This window comes from Vicugna pacos, chromosome 12 (assembly GCF_048564905.1).
Source record: "Vicugna pacos chromosome 12, VicPac4, whole genome shotgun sequence".
NCBI classification, from domain to species: Eukaryota; Metazoa; Chordata; class Mammalia; order Artiodactyla; family Camelidae; genus Vicugna; species Vicugna pacos.
In genome coordinates this window covers 16,838,703-16,852,638 of record NC_132998.1, presented here as the reverse complement: position 1 = coordinate 16,852,638, position 13,936 = coordinate 16,838,703, and the positions used below count along the sequence as shown (strand labels likewise).

The 13,936-nt window shown below is 41.3% G+C and overlaps 1 protein-coding gene across 8 annotated transcripts in view; it reads left to right on the top strand.

Moving 5' to 3' along the window:
• TMEM117 (transmembrane protein 117) overlaps positions 1 to 13,936 on the top strand; it is a 442,837-nt gene that overhangs the window by 33,546 nt on the left and 395,355 nt on the right. For all 8 annotated transcript variants that reach the window (XM_072972955.1, XM_031683081.2, XM_072972954.1 and 5 more), the window contains one exon: positions 7,438 to 7,742. In XM_072972955.1, the coding sequence (XP_072829056.1) occupies positions 7,466 to 7,742 (277 nt within the window). In that variant the 5' untranslated portion in view covers positions 7,438 to 7,465. The remainder of the gene's footprint in view (positions 1 to 7,437; positions 7,743 to 13,936) is intronic.

The following is a 13,936-nucleotide window of genomic DNA, read 5'->3' as shown; positions in this document are numbered from 1 at the left end:
GGAGGTGATTTATGGGTATGATCCTCTAAATTAGCTAGGGTACCACAAATACCATCCTGGTATCTATGCAGAGCCATTTAAGGTGGTTTCATTGATTGACTTAAAAGGCTGCTTTTTTATTTAAAAGGCTGTGTGGTCTCTTGTATCAGACTAAAAGTAAGAAGTTCCAACTTTTCCTCTCTTATTACTGCTATTCGTATTTTAAAAACCTGCATTAAGAACTTGCATTATGTCAAATACTGTGTGTCATCACCTCATGCCTGCCTCCCTTTTTATCCAACAGTTCAAGGTAATCAGCTAAGACCTACCCTTACCTCAAGGCTGGTCCAGGGACATATATATTTGATTTTCTCACCTTCTGCCATTTCTCCTTTTACAGACTTGGATATCCCATTTTCCAGAGTCTATTCTGTCTGGAGTGGAACCTTCAGTGTTTTCTCTCACCCAATGCTGGTCTGTTATTCAAACATCATCCATACACTTATTTTTTCATTTATGCATCCATCAGCAAAGGTGTATTGAGTGCTTCCTAGATGCAAGTCATCACTTAGTTTTTCCCCTTGCTTCCTTCCCATTAGGACTTTACTAGGCATTTTACACTTCTCAGTGTAGGGACCACACAGCAATAAAAGGACTGACTTTGCGGTCATAAAGAGGTAGTTTTGCCTGCTTCTGTCAGTTGGTAGCTGTGTGACCTTGGGCAGAATATAACCTTTTAAAATCTCTATTTCTTGACTGGTAAATCCAAAGATTTGGTATAAGGGCTAATGAGATAATGCATGAAAAATTCTTGCCAAGAGCCCAACATGTAAAAAACATCTCCAGAATGTTAATTATTATTATTATGTTATCGATACCTGCTCCAACAGTGCTCATCTCAGGAAATGCATTACCATCTCAGGAAATGGCAGTTCCATTGTAGGGTTTGCCAGGCCATGTCCACATCCATTCCATCAGTAGATTCATCAGTAGATCTGTCAGCTCTTCCTTTTAAATGTATCCAGAATCTGACACATTTCCAAGCATCAGGCAGAGTGGTCAGATTGCATCACTCTCCTGCTTCCCTTCAGGGTACAGCCCACGTGGCAGGATGGCGTCAAGGCCTGATCATGGTGCTACCTCCCAGACCCCAAGTCTCATCATGCTCCTCTGCACCCTGTCCAGTCAAACTAGCCTCCTGACTGTTCCTTAAATGCACTCATCGTGCAGCCAGCGCAGGCCTTTACCATTTGGGGTTCCCTCTGTCTGGACCAGTCTTTCCCCAGATACCTGCTTGCCTCCCTTCCTTCACCTCTCTGTTCAAATGTCACCTTATAGTGAGGCCTTCTTCAGCATCTGCACCCCGACACTCCCTGTTAACTTTCTTTAATATCCCCCAAAACTTATAACTGTCTAAACTTTCTTTAATATCCCCCCAAAACTTGTAACTGTCTAAAAATACCTCGTATTGAATTTTTCTGTTTAATGTCTGTTTCCTTCAGTTGAGACTCTAAGATGCGAGACAATAGGGGTGTTGTTGGTTAATAACCACATGCGTAGGCCAGTGCCTGGCACGAATAGGGCGATCAGTAAATAGTGAATAAATGAAGGATGAAATTTTGGAATTATTATGGAATTAACAAATCTGGGCTTTACCACTTTCTATATATGATTTTGGACAAGTAGCTTGGGCTGTCTGAGCCTCATTTTCAATATTTGTAAAATAAGGATGATGTTCATCCTTTATGTTGTGGAGTGTTTACAGTAGAATCCTTTGACACTGAGAAAAGCATCTAAAAGCTCTCAGTAAACGTAACATGTAGTTGATGTTATTTTCAAGTTTAACGGGAGTGACCAAAAGTCACATGTACTTTGATGGTGGTCTTCAGAGTAGGAAGCACCTAAAAGTGACCAGGTGCTTTACAAATGAAATCTCCGTTGGTCTTCACTACAGCCCTGTGAGGAAAGCTCTTTCATTAGGAGTTTACTGGTGAAGAAATGGAATCTCAGAGAGGTCAGGGATTGGCCCAAGGTCACAGTGCTAGTGAGTAGCAGAGTCAGGTAGAACCGGACCCAGTTCCTTCCACCACCCTTTGTTTTGTCTTCTGAAAGACAAGTTTTCCTGAGTCTTTTGATCATTCCGATACAGTCATTCCAGGTCTGTGATTTCACCCATTAAAAATACCAAGAGGTAAAATGTGATACGAACATAAGTTGTCATTTATCTTGTGAGGAAATAATATTAAATAATTTAAAGCTCTGTCTGCCCTTTGGACATGCAATTTTAAAAGTGATTATTTCCTGGGGATTAAATGAAAATACTGTAGAAAGTGTTCTGTTAACTGCAGAGAGCTTTACACATATTAATATACCACAGCTAGGTAACTGAAGAAAAGAGCTTTAACTTTGTCTTGTGCTGATGCAGCCAAGAAGTGTCCAAAACACAGCTGTCTGCTTCACAAAGTGCATACCACAAAAAAAAGTGCAGAGTCTTTTTAAAAATTATTTCTTAAGGAATTAGATTCGCGGTGCTGAAATTAAGTTCATACCCTTGGCAGAGTACAGGCGCAGTCATCTTTAATAAGCCCTTTGATGAGACCTAAGAAGGGTTATAGGTGAATTTTCAGACGTAAATACCAAGGAGCTTCAAAAAATTCTTTTTTTTATCCTAGAGTAGTGTTCTGCAATGAAAAAACGATGTTCACGTTACCTGGTTAGGTATCACTCGATGCTAAGACCTATGTCAGCAGAGCTGTCCTTTGGCTGTGGCTCACTTGGCCAGTGATAATGTCTTTGGTGTAGCATATTTTATCAGTTCATTGAGGACTTTGCCATACATGTTTGTGAGTTTTTTTAAACGGAAGTGATACAGTCCATCATGTCATTACGTCATTATGCAAAAAGCATCACCTGCGCCAGGTTCCTGCTGAGGACACGTGAAATTCATACCCTGAAGTCCCAGGGTATGTTCATTTATTTGCAGTGACCCTAAGAAGTAAGAAGGCAGGGTACCCTGGTTCATTCAGACAAATCATTCCAACAATTATTAGGGCATTGATACTGCCCTGGTCTAGAACCTGATTATCTTTTACGTAAACTGTCGGAGTTGCCTCTAAACTAGCCTCGCCACTTTCGTCATGCCTCAGACCCGCTGATCATTTTCCAGGCCCAGCAGAGAAGTCTTTTCAAAAGCCTGCTCCAAGCAATTGCATCACTCTCCTGCTCTGACAACTTTGATTCTGTAGTTTCTACTCCGTAAAATACAGAAAGACACTTCTGTGTGATCTTCTGCGAACTGGCCCCATATTATCCTTAGCTCTCCTAAGATACCCCCAAGTGCTCCATTCCAGCCCCACAGGACTGGTACGGCTCTGTGCCAGTCCCAGACCGCCTCGCCTCTGCTTTTGCTCAGCTGATCCTCCCAACCTGAGTGTAATTCCCTACCTTCCATTTTTTTCATTCTTAGCCTTCAGTGCCAGGAGAAATACTGGCTTGTGGTAAAATGTATGTCATTTCTAATACCTACTGTAAATATCAGGCCCTCTAGAGTTGGAACCATGGCTGAAGGCCTATGGATTATCAGACAGTATATGATGTTTCAGCCCTTGGTTACCATCATGTTCGTCACTTCACTGCTGTTATGCGGAAAGCAGAGGCTTCCAAGATATTGACAGTGACATCTACCTAATGATGTCATTTCTTACAAGAGGGAATTGAATGGTGTGAATTAGTCTAGTTTTCAGAGGTGCAGTGTTCTCTATAAGCAGAGTTGGAAAATCACAGAATGAACGTCAGTGATGCATTGCAAAAGGACAGACCACCTCAACTAATACTGATGCTCAAAGGAGAAGGAGAGAGTTCGAAAAGTCCTGCAGTCGGTCGCATGATCCTAGTTCTTTCTGATCAAGCGGCCAAGTCCGTTTGAATAGTAATGGTAGACTCTTTGCCCTAGAAGTACTATGAATCTTTTCTATTAGTTGGCTTTATTGTTAGGAACTTTCTAACCAACTTGTAAAGGGCAAGATTTTGGAATTTATGTCTTAGTGTGGGGAAGGTGTAGCACTGAATGTGGAAGCCACATGGCTTGGATTTGAATCCTGACTCTGGCATAGGCTTGTTTTGGTTTTTTGGTTTTTGATGCAAGTTACCAAATGCAGTTTCAACATTGCTTACAGTAGAGTATTTCTTCATGGGGCTGCTATGAAATTTAAATGAGATGTTTGTAAAGCTTATTAGCATAGTGTCTGCTACAGGATAAATCCTCAATAGATGTTAGTCTTAGTCATGATGATAACAGTGCAGAAGCTGGTGCTGAAGTGAGATGGTAACGGTGGGGGTGGGGTGCACCAGTGATGTTTTCGGCCGAGTCATTGTTTTGGTCGTTGGACTCAGCTGCTCTTCCCTTAGTGGAGGTGAGTGGCAGCTTGCTCTGCCACCTTCTCCTCTCACCTAGACAGTCAGGGGACTCCTCTTTGGTGGTGGACCACTCGGCGTGTCCCATAAGTGTTTGCTGATTGCCTGCTATGAGCCCAGCACTGTGCTGCACCCCAAATGTAAACAGCCCCTTCCCTGAGAACCTTATGACCTGGTGAGGGAGACACACACAAACAGGTCATTTCACTGCGATCTGCTGAGAGCTAAGATAAAGGCACATTTCCATAGCATAAAAGCTCATCTACGGTAGCAGAATTGAATTGTAAAAAATTAAAAGGGTTTGGAGACCACGTACACTGTGTATCGCAGTCAGTCCAAACAACCGTCATCCTTGCGTTGTTAACATTAGGGTCACCACTTGATTGTACTGATCATCACGATGCTGTCTGTGAACTACAGAGGGGAAAGCAGTTTTGGTGCTCTGGGTGTCAGGCACCTGTGGATCACCAGGCAGGCTTCTGGCAATCTTGTGTATGGAGTCAGGAAGTGGAGATGAGCACAGGTGTTATTCAAGTTATTATGCAGATTTTGAGATTTGAGACCCCCTTGAAGACATCACTTCAGCTTTGTAGTTTGAGACAAGAGTAAGTTGCCATGTTTAGCATAAAATAAAAAGACCAAATGATCCTGTTCCTCAGCTGTTGTCTTAAGTCCTCGAGTCTGTCAGTGGGAATGAAGACTAAGCTGTAAATACGATGCGAAATACGTATTGGAACGAACACTTCCAGCTTTGTTGCGGTTTACGTGAGCGGTCAAGGTCCAGGAGTGAAGTTTGATTCAAATACTGGCTCTTTCACTCACTGGATATGTGAGTTAAACAGACAGCACCGCTCTGCTCCGTTTTCTGACCTGTAACGTGGGCCTGATGGTAGCATTCCCAGCATTGCTGTGGGATTAGGGTCTGTACGAGGGCAGGGTTGTTGTTCAGCACTGTACTTCTCACCTCTTGAAACAGCATCAATAATGCAGAGGAACAGCTATCTCCATTTTTTTTCTTTGAATGTTCAAATTCAGATTGGGCATGTGGACAGAGCAAGATTCTGAAGTTAAAATCAACAATAAAATAAGTATATGTCAACCCTCCACAAAGCATTTATTTAAAAAAAGAATCGAGGTTATATGTATTCGGTGCTCCAAATTCCTGCTGCCTTGATTGTGTGGGGGTGGGGACGAGAGGTGGGGGGCAGCTCCCCCAGAATTCCTCGCTCATGGGAGAAACAACATGGAAACCCGTTCACTCCTTAACGGAGACCCCTGTCCAGTTCTTTTGGGAGTTTAGGAACTATTCCTGCTTTGAGACTTACTGGCCTTGAGATGTTTCTGTGTGTTCTCTTCCGGTGGTGGTCTTTGGGCATTCCCAAAGATGTTGCATCGCATAAAATCGAGTTGACAGCGGACCCATTCCGGCATCCAGGCAGAACCATGAAAATGCATGATGTTTGTGTTTGTTCTTCACCACTTTTTCTGCTCTCTTTGGTGTGAGAACCACACAGGTCTTTGACTGGGCTATGAACCTCACGTTAAAAAAAATCACCATTCCTTAGTGATCTGAGCTACAGCCCCTGGGAACTGGTATTTCAGAGTATTCATGAAGATCTCAAGGGATGTGAAATTGCTTAGAAGGTTTATGAATCCAGGGCACAGTGGTTATTTGTTTTGCTAGATTTTATTGCGATCTTTTCATGTGTTTATATTGCTTTTCTGAAATAGTTAAGATGAGTCTTCATTAGCTTGGACGGTGGGTTTAACTGACACTGACCAGCCCAGAATACTGGGCTGGATCTCAGGAGCCTTGCAGCCTATTCTCAGATCTTCCATTGGCTTAAAATTACTTCAGGCTTGTGACTTGGTGTTTTTAGCCATGTGTAAAATGCAAATTTTACCATTATTATTGGTGTCCCAGATTTAATCAGCTTTATTGCTAGGGGAAAAAAAAAAGAGCGATAGCTTAATCTGACCTCCAAGTGGGCTTACCAGTGCTGAACCCCAGAATTAGGTAGACTTAACCACCCAGTCCTAGCCCTGGTGGACCTCGGCGGGCTTGTGTTCCTATGGGCAGGCTGGCTCCCAAAGATGAAGGAGAGAGGAGCTGAGCAAGACTTAGGAGGTGGGGCCTGAACATCCGCATTTTAAAAAAGGCTTCTGTACTCCCAGTGCACATCCCCGTTAGGACCTACCCCTGTAGGCGTATTACACATTTTGCAGTGTCTCTGTGCCTTTGCGCGCACCCAGATTGAGCATCCTTGCTTGCCTTCTTCACTGGAGAAAAAAATCCTGCTGATCCTCCAACCTCCAATGTGGGTGTATCCTGCTTTGTGAAATCTTCCCCTTCCTCCTCACTTCCCACGAGCAGAGGTGCCCTCCTACAGGCAACTACTCTGCTATAGGCTTAGCTATTTCATGAAACTTATTCTGTGTTGAAATTATTTGACAAGTAGACTGTGAACATTTTTATAAAAGTCCACACAATGCACACATTTGTCAATGTTAAAAAGATCTGAAAGTGTATCCCCCAAATTATTAGGGGACTTTGAGGAGAGAATTTGGGCAGAGAAGGATGTTTATTTTTTGTTAATAAGTGCTCAGTGTATGTCTACCTTGCTTTAATTTTTAAATGATCTGTGTTATGGTTGTAACATAAACAAAGATCATCTAAAAAAGGAAGAGGATCGCGTTGTTTTTTTGCTCTGCAGTCCCTCCTGAGATGATATCCACATGTCATTCATCTCAGTCACCATCCTGATTTTGGTCCTGGTTCTGCCCTCTCATGTCCCTTCCTCCTCACCTAATGTTTTACTTTCCTCCTTTCCTAAATCCCCATAAGGTCACAGGTATGATTAGATGATGGGGAAGGGACAGTATTTACTGTCCTCCATCTCAGACTTGTTTTGGTGCCGTAAGTAGGAACAGGTATTTTTTTCCCCAAATACCCCTTTATTGAACCATTAGACATCCAAACGGGTAACAGGACGAGAGAGACCATTTGTCTTTCTGCTCTAACCCTGTGTCTCTTTTCTTACGCAGGTCAACTACGGAACTGAAGTTTTGAAGGATGGGTAAAGACTTCCGTTATTATTTCCAGCATCCCTGGTCTCGCATGATTGTGGCTTACTTGGTGATCTTCTTTAACTTCTTAATATTCGCGGAGGACCCTGTTTCTCATAGCCAAACGGAAGCCAATGTTATTGTCGTTGGAAACTGTTTTTCGTTTGTGACAAACAAATACCCTAGAGGAGTCGGCTGGAGGCTGCTGAAGGTGCTTCTATGGCTACTGGCCATTCTCATAGGACTCATAGCTGGCAAGTTCCTGTTCCATCAGCGTTTGTTTGGTAAGTACCCATGAAATGTAACGTGGATAATTATTTAATTCTCTTCTCTGAGACACAGCTTTGTTATTTCAAAACGGCAATTTAGGATGCATCTCAGTTTGCCTTCCAGCCTTAATTTGCTACGCGCTGTTTGTAGCTCTGGTTCTTCAACTGTTCTCTGTTTAATGGTGTACTTTTCTACGGCCTAGGGAATGTTAGCATGAAGTAAAGTTAGCACCAAACTTAATAATAAAATAAAAAACAGTGTTACATCTAAAATGAATGTGTGTAATCTTCTTTAGAGAAGACATGAAAATAGCTCTTTTCCCATAAATGGTACCTAAGTGTGGTATCATAAAGGGCTTATAAAGAGGATGCTTTCCCATCACGCCACATTCTCATTAAAGTAAGTTAACCGTTGCCCAGATATTTACGCATATTGTTCATTCAGGAAATTAGAGCAGGAACTCTAACTTTTTACCTTCATTGTTTTGTTTCCTCTTTTTGGAACATTGACTTTTGGATGTTTATCTTGAGCCTGATCAAGCACAGAAGAGTGTTGTAGTACGGAATCTCTTGGTAGTAAGCAACAGAAAAAGAGACAAAATGAATTTAAGTTTGAAAGGTGACTTACTGTAAGGATGTTGGGATATTTTGCAGAGACCAAGGATAGGGTTTGTTTTGATACTTGGGATAAATGGAAACAGAGGCTTGAACTCCATCGGGATGTTTTTGTCTCGACTTCTCTATCATACCTGCTTTCTTGCCCTTTCACACTGGCGATCAGTTTACATCCACTCACAGGAACTGACTTGGCCCTTGCTCCCAAGTGTCTACTCCTAGGTTTAAATGGAGTTGACCCAGTTTGGGTGTGGTTCCCACCTCTGACCCAGTCAATTTTGGCCAGGAGGTGGGTGCTGTTTATTCAGCAAATATTCTTCGGTTACTTATTATGCCAGGCACTATCCTAGACATTGAATCAAAAAAGCAAGGTGTCTGCCTTTATAAACACATCCTACAGGAGGGAGAAAGGGTCTAAACAAATGAACGTATAACATGCAAAGAGGTGCTAAGTGCTCTGGGGAAGGAAGGGCGTTTTAAATGCTACTGGGTCAAGTAGGAAGAGAACTTAGAAATAAGACTTCGAATTTGGCAATTACAAGATCATAGGTGACTTACTGTGGGTACTTTCAGGCTAGAAGTTTGGTTAGAAGCAGATGGCAATTGTTTAGGGAATAAACAAAAAATATGTATATATGTATATGCACGTAATATTACATATATATTCTCAACTCTGTTAAACTATTGCCATCTGTTTCTATTGCATAAACATATAAAATGTATGTATTTTATATTTATTATTAAATATGTAGTCTCAAGATATTTGGTAAGGAAATGGAGGAAGGAAATGGTAAGTAGCTAAAAATGGGGAAAAGACCAAGGAGAGAACTTGTTGTTGTTATTTTAGAAGTTGGTGGTTTTATTTCAGGAGCGAGATTCACTGACCTGCTTGTCGTTGTCGGGGAAGAAGCTAGACTGAGGTGCAGGTAAAGATACAGAAGAAAGACAGCATCTCTGCAGTTGTCTTTGGTCTGTGACATAGGACGCAGACGCAAATAGTGGCCTGAGAAAGGACAGGAGGAGAGACCCTGGTCCCTCAGAAAGAGCTGTACGTTTGAGGTGGAGGAGTAGGGAGGTGAGGGTGCTCATCTGACAGTTTCTACTTCACTGTGAGGAGAGGAGAGCTCAAGAGAAAGATGGAGAGACTGACGAGCAAGGGGCTTCAGAAAGTGGTCAAAGTTGGGAAGAGCTACTGTAGGAAATGATGCCAACTGACTAGGACCAACGCAAGGGCTACTGATGGTGGCCGAGGGCTGTGGTGTGATTAGCCAGTCTAAATTTGAGTGACCCCAATCTGAATAGTCGAGCAGTTTTCTCTGTCATAGCTCAGTCACCTGGAACAGAATTTGAGTGATTCATCTGAGTGGGGAATGCTCGGGCTGGCTGTATTGGAAACAAAGGATGGAAGGTAAATGGAGAGTTCTAGCACAAGAGTTATTGATTTGATGAGCATCCGTTCTGCCTGGATGTGGAAAGAAGGCAAGGAAGACGATGGTCTGGGAGGAGTGAGCAAGGGCCTGAAGATTTGGATGAAACTGAACAGGTGAAATGGGCGTAAGAAAAGGGAAAGGACTGATGGCTTAGTAGATGGTGTGTTGTAACAGAAGGACAGCCATTCTTCAGTGGTGATTCCCAGCTAGGGTGTGATTAGAGAGTGGGTGCTCAAGTTCAACGAGTGATGGGTCACTGACACAGAGGATATCTAGGAACTGGCTGTGAGCTGGGCCACCCACTGAACAATGAACAAGCATGGTGTCATGCATAGTAATCATACGGATAGAAGAGGTCGAAGGGAGAGGGTAACTGGGAGATGGTCTTCAAAAGTGAGTGAAGGGTGCTGAGCCCACAGAACAACAGATGTCCATTACGAACAATGGCTGAATGTGTTTGGAATCCATTCCATAAATTTGCTTGGTGCAGGAAGCTAAGACAAACTTAGACCAAAATATCCAGTTTGGAGAAAAGTTATCTGCCTACATTATGAAAGACTGAATGAGAATCATATGGTCAAAATAATGGTATTAATAATAAGGGCGGATTGTTTGGTTTTTGTAATTGCTACACCTTAAGTTATTCTATTGCAGGCTTATCTTTTTTACTAAAATCACATTTAGTCTTGGCTTACTTCTTAATTCTCTTATTTGTATAAATAATTCAGTCTGGAAAAGAATCATTCTAGATTCCAAGTAGTTTACTGACTACAAATAAAAATAATGCAAAAGTGTGTCTTTTTTTTTTGCTGACAATAGGGAACATTTTATAATATAGTCAGCATTATCACTTCTACTTGGCAAGTTACTTTTTCCTCCTTATTAAAAACCTATGACATTAAATGGATTATTAGAGAAGGAATGATAGCCTTCTGCAAATCTTGGGGATAACTGGATAAGATCGCTGGACACCTAGTTGAATTTCCTAATGAACTCCAAACTGGTCTTCTCCTTCTGTCTTTCTTCGTGGCTGTCATTTCCTCCTTCACTCACAAACTCTTGATCATTTGATCCTAACAGTTCTTTCCTTCTCCAGTGCATCCTGGATTTTGCTACTGGAATATTTTTGCATGGCTAAGTGGCTCCTATCACTTGCAGATTACAATCCGAACTCTTGTAGTTGAGATCCAAAGCACGTTATCATCTACCCCTGCCTGACTCTTAACCTGGTCTCTTCACATTCCACACTGTTCAGAACTATCCGCTGGTACCTAAACCAGCTGTGTCCGCTGCTGCCTCTGTGCCTTTGCCCACGTGCTCTCCTATGCCCATCATGCTTGTCCTCTTGTCAACCTGGCCAATTTCTCTTTTTCCTTCATATGCAAGTTCAAGCCTTATCTCCTCCGTGACACTTGCTCTGACCATATTTAACCCTTGAACAATTTGCAGATGCAAGCCTGTGGTAGGTGGTGGTGATGGTGATGATGGTGTATGTCTGTTAAGAGGAGTGGGATTGTTAACTGTAAGCACAGAAAGCTTTGTTACAGAAATTGGAATGGTTTCCTAAATAATCAGAATCAGTTTGTGAAGTTAAGTAAACAGTTTCTTTTTTATTTTTTTAATTCTCTAATGAAATGCCAAATGAAAATATTAAGTAGATTGCCACTGTCCCTTTCATTTCATTAATTTGTTGAGTCTTCCCTCATTCATTTTATTATGGAAAATCTCTTCTTAATAGACTCTGAAAGGACAACACAATATTGCTGTTTTAAAAAAATTATTTATTTTTTAATGGAGGTATTGAGAATTGAACCCAGGACCTCATGCATGCTAAGCATGCGCTCTACCAGTGAGCTCTACCCACTCCCCAGTGCTGCCATTTGGAAGCATGTGTGAGGAAGAGTGAATGATTCTGTGAGCACATGATTTAATCCAGTTCATTGGTTATAAATTTTATTTTTTGTGAGCCATGAAGATGACCGTTTGTGACTTTTCAGTTAACAACATGAAATCCTTTCACGATTTATAATTTATAGTAGGCTTTGTCTCAAATAAAAATACTGACTGTTGCAAATTGGAAATTGTGTTTTATCAGAGACAGAAGGGATTATATGCATTTAAAACCATCCCCTCCTCACCTGTGCTGTATGATTGGAATAAAAGGAAAGAATTGGCTTTCCTACACAGTAGAACTAAACTTTTAAGATTTCAGACCAGTCACAGATCCCAAATTTCCCAAATGTGGAATATAATTTAAGAGCACATGTGAAATCAGAATGAATGTGTTTCAGAGAAATTGCTTTAGGTTTAAAACTGAACCTTGTTGAGGTGAGTATTATATTAGGACTTATGAAAGTTGAATTCCACTGGAATCTCAGTTTATGCTCTTTTCCATTTGTTTGGGTGATTCCATTGTTTAAAAAAATAAGCATGTGTTCGCATATTGCATCCTAGCCTTTTGGAGGGTTATCTAGGGATCTCTATGAGTAGAGTAATCCAAAATTATTACACTGATAAGACTTATATAAAAAGAAGAATTTAAATTTCTTGAGCTTATTCAAGAAATCATTTTTATTTCAAAGAGGAGTTGAAATGGTTTACAAAAACATATGTGTTAAATGGAAGAGGAATAGAAAACGGGGACCACAGAATCAAGTATGTTTTGATTTCATGAGTTTTGCATGCTACCTTGTTGGTCTGGAGGCTGGACAAGAGGGGAAATGTGATGTATTACATAGCTTTGGATATCAGAAATAATGAAAATGAGAAGTTTCACAGGGGAATTTTTCTTTGCACTAAATTCTGGAATTTCTTGCCCAGAATATTCTGCTAAGATTTCTTTTCTTTTGTACAGGAGACCCTGAATGGTGAGGTGGCAAGTGCAGAAATGGATTTCATAGTCTTGTGTCTTAAAGCAAAGTTTCGTAAAAGTGTAGAGTATGACTTTTAAGCGTAAAGGCAATTTTGTGATGCTGTATTCCACGAAAGTAATTCTCTGAAAGGCAACGTGATCAGGGTCTACCTAACACCTTCTGATTTGATAGCTTTCTGTAAGGACGGGTCTTAGGACATCACGATTGTGACAACTGTACTTCTTGAGCAAACTTCTCTTGCTAATTGTATCCCCTTTTCTCTTCTTGTTTCCTGACATGTACAGAGAGCCTCTGTCCACTGCCACTTCCTTTTTTAACATGAAGGAAGGGCAGGCCAGCTCAGAATGAGCTGACAGGTGTAGCTTATGAAAACGATCCTGGACCTGTTCATGTTGCATCGTTCCTTTTCCAAAACATATATATGTTCGTGTATATAGTCATTTGTATAATCATTTCATTAATGTTTCATTTTCTAGCCAGACCATAAGCCTCACGAAGGCAGAGGTTATGCTGTATTGCTTATCATTTAAACCTCAGTGCCTGAAGCAATGCCTGGCATGTTGTAGTATTTGATAAAATTCGAATGAACAAATAAATTAATATTCCTTTGTCTTTTACATGTTATTGTTGCCAATGTGGCCTTTTTATTGTAAGCTCTAAAAAGATCTTCATTTATTCATTTATAAAATATCAGACATGGTTTCTGCTCTCAAGGAATTTAAAATCTGGCTAGAGAGATAAGATACATATGCATGAAAAATTAATTACTCTGATAATACAGGGACATGCATAGCAAGGATCAAATGAATAGTACAGACTGAGAGAGCTGGGGGAATTCAGGAAGGGAGCACCGAGGGCCAGGAAGGCGAAAGAAAACTCTGCTGCCAATGTGGGAGGTAAGGGAGTCTGAAGCATGAGCGAGATTAAAATAGTCAGACATGATGCAAAGAATTCATTATAGATTTCAGGTCATGGGGTGGATGGTGTAAGCAAGAGGGATGAGAACAACTTAGCTTTTTTGAGCTTGGGGAAAACCAAGGAGGTCATGTTCACGACTGACGTGAAAGATTTGTGCCAGGAGAGCAGGAGATGCAGTAGAAAGGTTGGCTGAGTCTGCGTTCTTTGTCTTTAGACAACAGTCTCCTGCTTGGACTCTGTCTCTTCCTTTGCAGTATTCGAATCAAGGGAAGACTTTGAACAGGATGGGAGACGATGACACCATTGATCTGGAGCCGAATCTTGTGGGAATTGGAGAGGGAGAGACTAGGGGAGTAGTCGGGAAGAAGGGAAG